Genomic DNA, 12,109 nt, shown 5'->3' on the forward strand with positions numbered 1-12,109 from the left:
TACTATGATGTTCGTGACACCTTGCATGTCACGTGTTAATAATTGGCCAGACAATTCAACTGAAAGTTAAGTACATCAGCTTAGTCGCGGCGAGCGAGGCGTCAAATTTATCAATAATCCGCCACTGCTCGCGGCGGGCTAGACTTGTCTATTTATTGGGGGATTATTAGTACATAGTGACAGCGGACACCATTTCGCCCGCGGCGAGTAACGGCGAGTTTATCCGCGTCTAAAATGACGGATGAATTGACGGCTTAGTACATGGAGCCCTTACTGTTTTGTTCAGACTTTGGTTCGTATCAAGTCTGTTATTTTATCAATTTCTCCTCCTTGGAGTCTTGAATCGTTTTGTTTAAGGCTATACAGGCTCTTCTGTTTGAGCCTATGCATACTTTGAATATTAGACTCTCTCTTCAGCTAGAAGAGTTTTCCGAGTTGTCTGCTCTCTCATGTCAGTCTCCTTTTCTGATTTTTCCATCAGGATAAGGCTGTTTTGCGGACTTCGTTTATATTTCTTCCTTAGGTTGTGGATTCTTACAACATTATTAGGGAAATTGTTGTTCCTTACTTATGTCCTAATCCTAAAAATTCTTTTTAGAGATCTTTACATTATTTGGATATCCTAAGAGCTTTGAAATATTATGACGAAGCTAGTATAGGTTTCAGGAAGACTTCTAGCCTATTTGTTGTTTTTTCTGCTCCTAGGAATGTCAGAAAACCTCTACCATTTCATTGCCATCTTGGTTAAAGCTTTTTGTTTCTTAAGCTTATTTGGAGACGGGTCAGTCTTCGCTTCAGAGAATTAAAGGGACAGTAAACCTAAAAAAGAATGTTATATAATTCTGCACATAGTGCAGAATTATATAACATTATTTTAGTGCTATTGTTATAAAAGCTTTTTTTCCCTTTGAATTTTTTAAAAATGCCGCTTTTACAGACCCGCTCTCCGCTGAGCGAGTCTGTTTTTTTTACTCAGCGCATCGGACCAGCTGTATAGTCACAGCCCGGCCGCGCCATAACATTAAGTGCAGCTCGCTCCTGCTCTGTCTGACAGCAGGAGCGAGCTGCACTTAATGTTATGGCCCGATGCGCTGAGTAAAAAAAAACAGACCCGCTCAGCAGAGAGCGGGTCTGTAAAAGCGGCATATTTTTAAAAAATTCAAAGGGAAAAAAAGCTTTTATAACAATAGCACTAAAATAATGTTATATAATTCTGCACTATGTGCAGAATTATATAACATTATTTTTTAGGTTTACTGACACTTTAATGCTTATTCTACTAGTTGAGTAGCCACTTTGCTGGCTTTTTAAGAATGAAGCTTCGGTTGTTTAGTTTTGCAAAGCAGCAACTTGGTTTTCTTTGCATTCATTTACTAAATGTTACCATTCTGATGTATTTGCTTCTTTTGAAGCAGTTTTTGGTAGAAACGTTTTTCAGGCAGCTGTTTCAGTTTGATTCTTCTGCTTATGTTTTAAGTTTTTTTCTTCATTTTATGAGAAAAACTTATTTTTGTGTGGATTTAATTTTTTAGCGGAAATGGCTGTTTTTATTTTATCCCTCCCTTTCTAGTGACTCTTCTGTGGTCTTCCATATCTTGGGTATTTCTATCCCATAGACTCTTGCCAATTACATGAAAGAAAACATAATTTATGTAAGAACTTACCTGATAAATTCATTTCTTTCATATTGGCAAGAGTCCCGTGAGGCCCACCCATTTTGGTGGTTATGTTTTTTGTATAAAAGCACAATTTTATTTCCAGTTCCTCTTCTTGTATGCTTTTTTACTCCTTATTTTATCACCCCACAACATGGCTATTCGTTAAACTGAATTGTGTGAATTGGGTGAGGTGAGGGGTGTATTTATAGGCATTTGAGGTTTGGGAAACTTTGCCCCTCCTGGTAGTATTGTATATCCCATACATCACTAGCTCATGGACTCGATTATGAAAGAAATTAATTTATCAGGTAAGTTCTTACATAAATGCTATTTATATATTTTTTTTTATATATTTGTCTATACATACATATTTTTTTAATGTCTCTATGTATACAACTCTCTCTCTCTCTCTCTATATATATTTATTTTTTACTTACTTAGAAGGAAGAAAGTAAATAAGTATATATATATATATATATATATATATATATATATATATATAAATACTATGGAATGGGGAGTGGAATAAACAGTAGAAAATTTGATAATATTAATGTGGTGCAGACCCTGAAAAACACATTTTTTTTACTTAGAAGGAAGGAAGAAAGAGAATAGATATATATCTCCCAACATATGCATCCATTATAGTACTTTATTTGTCCATAAATATACCAATAGCACATATGTTGTATAGCACAATAAACAATAGATTAAAAAAAGCATGGCCAGCTTATAACCAATAGACATGGATACATATGCAAATCTTAAAACGCTAAATGCAACACCTCAACTAGAGGGTAGCCCTGAACTCCCACAGGAATCTGCTACCTTAGTAAATCAATGAGGATCCATGCAAATGGTTGGTTACATAAATAAATCAATCAAGGCAACACCTCTCTCAGAAGATGACCCAGTTATTTCTAACTGGTAAAATGTCAACATGAGAAAATACCATTTGACAAAGCCGATAAGCGGCTAAACATGTCAGGGAATTGGCGAGGAGTCTAGTGAACTCCTGTGTTTTAGTTAGCGCTTTGGAGGCAAGATTAGCGTGACCTTACTTTATATGGTTCTATTTAATAACTTTTATTGGGGCATGAATATGTGGCACTATTCATTGGCTATTTAACTGACTCAGCCACTTTGTTTGAATAACTCGGCTGTGGTAACACCCGCCATTAAGCTATATACAAACTCTATACTTAGAGGTTTTTCAACCATTAATATGCCGAGTTCTTCTGTGTGAACTTACTTATGTTAACCCTTAGCCGTGTTCAGATGTTATTATAGTGCTCTCAGCATATGACATACTAAGATGAATTTATGAATAACTGACTATCATTATTTGTTAAGCTATATCTCAGCGGCAGTGATCAGCTGAATCTATTTAGCACAGTTAATTACCAAGTAAATCCCTGTGCGGCTGTAGCTATATTGATATACTAATCAAACACCAGGCAATCTTACTTCCGCCTGGCTACATCGTTTTGATCACTGCTGCTACAGGAATTGTGGTTTTAAAAAAAACAAGTTACATTACTGTTCAAGCATACCATTAACTCATAAGATTACTGTTCAAGCATACCATTAACTCATAAGACAAATCCATTGTCAATCATTCAGTAAATAAACGTTGAGCTGCAGTATTAAAGATATACTATTAAACTACTTGTAAACTGTACTTCTATCAAGGTTTTGGGATAACAACTTTACCTTTAACTAAGATTACGCTATTAGAAGCAGACATTTAACCAAGGTCATCTATAATATATTAACCCAACACTCATGGTGGGCAATTGTGAGATTCGTGCTTACTGGAAGCAGCTTTTCCCATATTTATAAGATTTAGCTACTTAGAGGAGGTATTCCACATATGCTGATAAGCATCCAACTGTATATCTCCAGATATACCAAGACTTTGGTACCTCTTTGTTACACGTATTCAACATACTATAACCAATTTATAAGGATACAGCAATCACTGTATAGCTACCTATATAATTTCCCCACGAACAGTAGCATATACTGTTTTTTTACGTATTTTGCTTCATTATGTAGGTTTTCTTAGACTGACCTCTGTGAGTAACTTATCTAGGTGGTTCATTATAACTAGACAGCATTCTACCCTCCCAGGTTTGATATAATCTTCATAACCTTTGATATAAGCATAACTTAGCAACTCAACTGGTCAGCTTAATCCAGTAGTCATATAAGTATATAACTCTACCTTTATACTGATCTGGCAATCATTTTGTATTTTTAGTAAATTTCCTTTTGTCATAGGCTCAATATTAAATTATCAGTTTTGCTAAGATCTACACACGTGGCTCTCTCTCTAAATTCAAGCAAACGTATATTTACGAATTATTTAACTATTGTTGCCCTTGTGTTTAATGAATACAGTCAACTCATTTTTGGATTTACACCTGATCTGGTGCCTACTTTATCTTGGCACTTAACAGACTGCTCATAATTTGTCAGACTCATTCACGCATAATAAGTATATTTAACCAGCTGAGCAACTAACTATTACTCTGGATATACTCTGTACAACATTTATATATATTTATTATTTGTTGTTCCAACAGTAATAGGCCCCATTCTTACACTATTTGAACCCCAGTGGTGCTATTACTCTAGCATCCACTCCTACACACACGCTGATCACCCCCAATTCGTAGTTTTAATTGTATGTGTTTTGTATGTTTAGGTTGTTTTTAATACTATTAATAAAAGTTATATTTTATTTTTAATCCCTCTGACCCCCTTATTGACTCATAATAAGGAGTTGTCTTGTTTTTGTGCCTTATACTGATCAGGACTTTGGAGTGCTATCTAGTGTATACTTTTTGTTGTATAGTTTATCTATCCAACTGCTGTCTTTACTCAGTATTCTCTCTATACACAGCACCATCCCTGGAACTCACCAGCATTACACTGGAGTATCCTTCTAATAGGCAATAGTCCGCCCTAATATTTAGTAGTGCCATTGGTCTTTTTCTTTTGGTATAGTTCAAGGGGCTTCTTTTATTCATCCAACCTGGACTGTAATCACAAAGGATGCAAGTTTTTCAGGTTGGGGAGCTGTCTGGGGATCTCTGACAGCACAAGGGGGTTGGAAACCTCAAGAGGTGAGGTTACCAATCAATATTTTAGAACTCTGTGCTATTTTCAGGGCTCTTCAGGTTTGGCCTATGTTGAAGAGAGAACCGTTCATTTGTTTTCAGACAATATAACAACTGTGGCATATGTCAATCATCAGGGTGGGACTCACAGTCCCCTAGCTATGAAAGAAGCATCTTGGATACTATCTTGGGCGGAATCCAGCTCTTGTCTAATTTCTGCCGTACATATCCCAGGTGTAGATAATTGGAAAGCAGATTATCTCAGCCGTCAGACCTTACATACGGGGGAGTGGTCTCTCCATCCAGATGTGTTTTGTCAGATTGTTCAGATGTGGGGTCTTCCAGAAATAGATCTGATGGCTTCTCATCTAAACAAGAAACTTCCCAGGTACTTGTCCAGGGATCCTCAGGCGGAGTCAGTGGATGCATTAGCAGTTCCTTGGTTTTACCAACCTGCTTATATATATATATATATTTCCGCTTCTAGTTCTTCCAAGAGTGATCTCCAAGATCATCATGGAACAATCGTTTGTGTTTCTGGTAGCACCAGCGTGGCCTCACAGGTTTTGGTATGCGGATCTTGTCTGGATGTCCAGTTGCCAACCTTGGCCACTTCCTTTAAGACCAGACCTTCTATCTCAAGGACCGTTTTTCCATCAGGCTCTCAAATCGTTAAATTTGAAGGTATGTAAATTGAACTCTTAGTGCTTAGTCATAGAGGTTTTTCTAACTCAGTGATTGATACTATGTTACAGGCTCGTAAATCTGTTTCTAGGAAGATTTATTATCGAGTTTGGAAGACTTATATTTCATGGTGTTCTCATAAATTCTCCTGGCATTCTTTTAGGATTCCTAGAATTTTAGTTTCTTCAGGATGGTTTGGATAAATGTTTGTCTGCAAGTACCTTGAAGGGACAAATCTCTGCTCTTCTATTTCACAGAAAGATTGCTAAGCTTCCTGATATTCACTGTTTTGTATGGGCTTTGGTTCGTATCAAGCCTGTCATTAAATCAATATCTACTCCTTGGAGTCTTAATTTGGGTTTGAAGTCTTTGCATTCTCCTCATTTTGAGCCTATGCATTCTTTGGACATTAAACTACTTTCTTGGAAAGTGTTGTTCCTTTTGGCTATCTCTCCTGCTAGAAGATTTTCTGAATTATCTGCTCTTTCTTGTGAGTCTACTTTTCTTATTTTCCGTCAGCATAAAGCAGTTTTGCGGACTTCATTTAAATTTCTTCCTAAGGTTGTGAATTCTAACAACATTAATAGGGAAATTGTTGTTCCTTCCTTGTTTTCTAATCCTAAGAATTCTTTGGAGAGATCCTTACATTCTCTGGATGTTGTAAGAGCTTTGAAATATTATGTTGAAGCTACTAAAGATTTCAGAAAAACTTCTAGTCTATTTGTTATCTTTTCTGGTTCTAGGAAAGGTCAGAAGGCTTTTGCCATTTCCTTGGCATATTGGTTAAAGCTATTGATTCATCAGGCTTATTTGGAGTCGGGTCAGCCCCCCCCCCCCCTCAGAGAATCACAGCTCATTCTACTAGATCAGTCTCCACTTCGTGGGCTTTTAAGAATGAAGCTTCAGTTGATCAGATTTGCAAAGCAGCAACTTGGTCTTCTTTGCATACATTTACTAAATTCTACTGTTTTTGTCTCTTCGGAAGCAGTTTTTGGTAGAAAAGTCCTTCAGGCAGCTGTTTCAGTATGATTCTTCTGCTTATGTTTTAAGTTTTTTCTTTAAATTCATGAGAAAAACTTATTTTTTTGGATGTGGATTTCATTTTTTTGCGGAAAATGGCTGTTTTTATTTTTATCCTTCCCTCTCTAGTGACTCTTCTGTGGATTACCACATCTTGGGTATTACTATCCCATACGTCACTAGCTCATGGACTCTTGCCAATTACAAGAAAGAAAACATAATTTATGTAAGAACTTACCTGAAATTATTTCTTTCATATTGGCAAGAGTCCATGAGACCCACATTTTTATGGTGGTTATGATTTTTTGTATAAATCACAATTATATTTCCAGTTCCTTTTCTTTGATGCTTTTTACTCATTTTCTATCACCCCACTACTTGGCTATTCGTTAAACTGAATTGTGGGTGTATTTATAGGCATTTTGAAGTTTGGGAAACTTTGCCCCTCCTGGTAGGATTGTATATCCCATACATCACAAGCTCATGGACTCTTGCCAATATGAAAGAAATTAATTCATCAGGTAAGTTCTTACATAAATTTTGTTTTAGATCTGAATGTGCACATTTGAGTTTTTAATAGGTTTATGAGATTCTTTGTTATGCTTTTGTCGGTGATTCAATGTCTTTTGGAACCACAATATAAAAAAGTTAACATAATAATAATATATTAATCAGCACTTTTGATTTGAATATTCACATAATTTAGAAGTGCTATTATTGTTCACTCCATTGATATTATTATCTTATAGTTACACTGTTGTTCGACCAGCATTTTATGCACTACACTGTATACATAATAACCACAGCAACTTCACCGAGCATAACACTGGAAGTGATGTCACACTTCCAGTTGCGCAATATTCTCAAATTGGCTTGGAACACAAATTGTTGTGTTACATAGTATGGTATAATCATGCTTGATAAGGTATTTAAACAATGTTTTAGTGAGTATACTGTGTTCTGATGAAGGAGACGCTCTGACCCCAAAACATCAAATACCTTCAGAATTTTCATATATATTATTATAGTACCTGGCGTTAGAAGAATAAATTACTGCTGCAAAACATCTGTAAGTTGATAACCAATTACTTGTTCCCTAAAAAAAGGTCTTTGTTTATAACTCTGAAATGTACATTATTATTATTTTTTATTTACTTTTGACCAGCAGTGTGCGTGAGAGCATAACAACATTTTTTAAGTCATAAGAAAGAAATGTATTAAAAATTATTACATATTTAATAATCCAAAAAGCAAGATTTTAGAAGCGGTCTTTGATAAATTCTTATATAAACAAGTGTTTCACATACACACTATAAATGATTAAAATACATACTTTGAAAGCAATGAGTTTTCCAACTTGTGGAGGAGCTGCAAGCAGAGGAAGGGTACTGTAATCCTTTTCGGGGATAACTGGTGGATTCTGTAAAATAAAAAAATATTGACAATGTTTCATGGAGCTTTAGTGTAACATACCCCCCCCCCCATAAAATAAAGGTAGACTTTTTGAGTAAGGCGATTTTTTGTTATTGTTATTAGTACCCTAATGGCCCATAGTAACTGTGTTAAACCAGGAACGCTGAGCAGAAATGTGATTGGAGCATATATGTGTATGTCATTCCTGATTGGGCACTGGTCTACTTTGGAACAGCAATTTATTATGGTTCCTCAACAAGAGTTTACCTATTTATTTTAATTTTTAATGCTTTTGTGGAGGTTACCTAATGCATTTTATTACTTCAGATATGCTCCTAATGAATGACAGCATTAATTGTTACTTTAGTCACTAGTTTAGCAGACCACCTAAACAATGTGCTCAACAACGCGTTTCCTGATATTCTGCTGTGCAAAATGAACTCTCTTCCTCTTTCCGTACCCCCCACCTCCAAAAAAGGGCAGTATTTAAAAAGAGAACTCACACGTTATTACCTCATCAACTTGTTGAGGTGCTAACAGGCCAAAGAATAAGCTACAATGTTTCTGGCCGCACACATGAACAGAGATTTTCTTTTGCATAAATGTTTTGTAGATGATCGATTTCCTTAGCCCATCCTGGAGTGCTTTGTAACAATGTATAATTTGGCTTTTTTTAAATTGTGCTGATTTACAGACTCCTAACCAAGCCCCAAACTCTCAGATGAAAATGCGCGTTTAGAGACTCTTGCTGGCTCCTGTTTGTGTAATGGGTCTTTTCATATGCATGGAGCCCCTTTGATTTGGGTGTTCCAGCCTAACCTCATCAACAGTGCTAAACTGGGAGCTTCTAAGTAATTTTTAAAAAGGTTTTATACCTGATTTCTAGACCAGTATCTGTGCCTATTCTTTATAGTAATGTCTATTACATGCAATTGCATGAAAATTGGTGTACTCTGTCCCTTTAACCATTTCTTAGCGGGGATTGAACGCATTTATCTAGGCTCATTAGTTCACTAATTGCATGCCGGATTTACACTTTATCTTTTTGTGCTTTGAATGTCCCTTTAACTATCCAGTTCTTTAAATCTAAAAGGAAAAATTCCCTTTCTTCTGCAAAATGAAACATGACTTTCACATGTGGAGCAAGAACCATAGCCTCAATTAAAATGGAGAAACCCATTAAAGGGATAGTCTACACCAAAAATGTTATTGTTTTAAGAGATAGATAATCCCTTTATTACCCATTCCCCAGTTTTGCATAACCAACAGTTATATTTATATACATTTTACCTTTGTGATTATCTTGTATCTAAGCCTCTGCAAACTGTCCCTTTATTTCAGTTCTTTTGACAAACTTGAAGTTTAGCCAATCAGTGCTGGCTCCCAGGTAACTTCACGTGCATGAGCACAGTGTTATCTATATGAAACACATGAACTAACACCCTCTAGTGGTGAAAAACTGTTAAAATGCATTCTGAAAAGAGGTGGCCTTCAAGGTCTAAGAAATTAGCATATGAACCTCCTAGATTAAGCTTTCAACTAAGAATACCAAGAGAACAAAGCAAAATTGGTGATAAAAGTAAATTGGAAAATTGTTTGAAATTATATGCCCTATCTGAATCCTGAAAGTTTATTTTGGACTAGACTGTCCCTTTAAGAGAATGCGGAAGAAGGCGTCCGCTAGAGTCATTCGGCTCTTTTTTATTTTTTTTATAATAATTTTTTAATTGAATTTTTCAAATTATACAGAGTAATCATTCAACATGAAAATTGTGGCCTCAGAGATCACAAAAAATATAAAAGAAACATACCTACTGCTTGAGGCACTTAGTTAACAGGAGATAAGGGGAAATACACATCAACAAATATATGTCTGGAGGTTAGAGTAGCTTCAAGTTGAACAGTAGATTTTTCAAATGATAGAATATGTATATCCGCATATAAGACAGCTCTAAAGTGCAACAAGACAACATAATATTAAGAATTATGTGGTAATTTTACCAACTATTATACTAAGCATGTTAAATACTAATATGCACATTATCTTAAGCACAAATTGTAAAGCATATGCAATAATGGAATATACCCGATTACTTCAGACTGAACAATATACAATTCAAATTATATAACAAATGGCGGCATCTAAGAATATATTTTTTTAAAAGCATATGCAGAAGTTAGATATACCTGATTGTGTCAGACAGAGCAATGTAAGGTTCAAATATTATAGCATATGGAGCAGGATATAAAAGAGCCGCACTGAGCAATAATATAAAACAAAGTATGAAGAAATATGCAAATAGTATTATCTACCATCAGAAAAGAATAAAAAACAGAGGCGCCACCATGGCCTAATATCGCCAGTACAGGTAAAATGAGCAGCAATATGAGAATGTGAATACTCACAAACATAAAGCACCCCACTGGTGCTAGTAGAGCAGACTGACACTTCTCAGTGGTTCAGCACACTGTATCCAAAGCGCAGAGACAGTCAGGAATCCTCTGACACTCCAATGTATATGTGCCTATGGATAAAGGAAAAAGCAACACGACATGGCCCAATATCATCAGGACAAGGGGAAAATAATACCAATAGCTTGCACTTACAAGATGGTGGGCACCTGCAGGTGCAATCTCAGCAAACTGGAGCCAAAACGTCGCCCAGTAGACTTAAAACAGCAATCCTCAACAGGAACCAGGATCAATGATAAAATTTATCACAGGAGGTGAAAAAAATATACACAATAGCAAGTGTATAAAAGTATAAAAAGTCTTTATTAACACAGCAACTAGTTTCTCAGCCTACTCAGGGCTGTTTCATCAGGCTATAACAAACATTATAAAACACTTGCTATTTAACAGAAATCTAAAAACAAATGGGCTATTGTGATTGGATAATCAATTAGCAGAAACACAATTGGCAAAAAAACCCACACCTAACTACAATCACCTTTGTGTGGTTGTTAAGGTAACCTTTGTAAACACATGTAGGTAAGATGATATTTAAACATGTTGAACCTCCTTACAAATACAATGTATAAATAGATGTATAAAAACATACAATACAAAATAACTAAAAAACTACATTAAACATAACATTTTTTGTAAAAAGTCTATCTCAATTGTATTTGTAAGGACATCTATTTATACATTGTATGTTTTTATACATCTATTTATACATTGTATTTGTAAGGAGGTTCAACATGTAAATATCTTCTTACCTACATGTGTTTACAAAGGTTACCTTAACAACCACACAAAGGTGATTGTAGTTAGGTGTGGGTTTTTTTGCCAATTGTGTTTCTGCTAATTGTTTATCCAATCACAATAGCCCATTTGTTTTTAGATTTCTGTTAAATAGCAAGTGTTTTATAATGTTTGTTATAGCCTGATGAAACAGCCCTGAGTAGGCTGAGAAACTAGTTGCTGTGTTAATAAAGACTTTTTATACTTTTATACACTTGCTATTGTGTGTATTTTTTTCACCTCCTGTGATAAATTATATCGTTCATCCTGGTTCCTGTTGAGGATTGCTGTTTTAAGTCTACTGGGCGACGTTTTGGCTCCAGTTTGCTGAGATTGCACCTGCAGGTGCCCACCATCTTGTAAGTGCAAGCTATTGGTATTATTTTCCCCTTGTCCTGATGATATTGGGCCATGTCGTGTTGCTTTTTCCTTTATCCATAGGCACATATACATTGGAGTGTCAGAGGATTCCTGACTGTCTCTGCGCTTTGGATACAGTGTGCTGAACCACTGAGAAGTGTCAGTCTGCTCTACTAGCACCAGTGGGGTGCTTTATGTTTGTGAGTATTCACATTCTCATATTGCTGCTCATTTTACCTGTACTGGCGATATTAGGCCATGGTGGCGCCTCTGTTTTTTATTCTTTTCTAGATTCCACACTACAGGATAGCCATCCTTTGACAGAGTGCAGCCTCAAACATCTGGGAACTGTCATTACCCTGGACTCATAGACTTTCACATTATCATTATTTGGTTTTGAATTGGTTTTAATACTTTTTCCAATCGGTTTTATTTATAGTTTTATTATTGTTGCTATTATCATATTTTTAGATTTAGGCCTGTTTTTTTCAGTTGAGACATTACAAGCACTACCATATCACCTATTATATTGGAACTGAGGAAGCGCCCCCTAAGGGCGTGGTGTGTCCACTGAGTACACACCACTCTCTCCATACATACTAT

At 35.8% G+C, this 12,109-nt stretch overlaps 1 protein-coding gene across 1 annotated transcript in view; it reads right to left on the minus strand.

Moving 5' to 3' along the window:
- COIL (coilin) overlaps positions 1-12,109 on the minus strand; it is a 109,039-nt gene that overhangs the window by 51,510 nt on the left and 45,420 nt on the right. Inside the window, 1 exon segment of the mRNA XM_053721309.1 lies at positions 7,821-7,907. Coding sequence (XP_053577284.1) covers positions 7,821-7,907 — 87 coding nt within the window.

This window comes from Bombina bombina, chromosome 1 (assembly GCF_027579735.1).
Source record: "Bombina bombina isolate aBomBom1 chromosome 1, aBomBom1.pri, whole genome shotgun sequence".
Taxonomy (NCBI): Eukaryota; Metazoa; Chordata; class Amphibia; order Anura; family Bombinatoridae; genus Bombina; species Bombina bombina.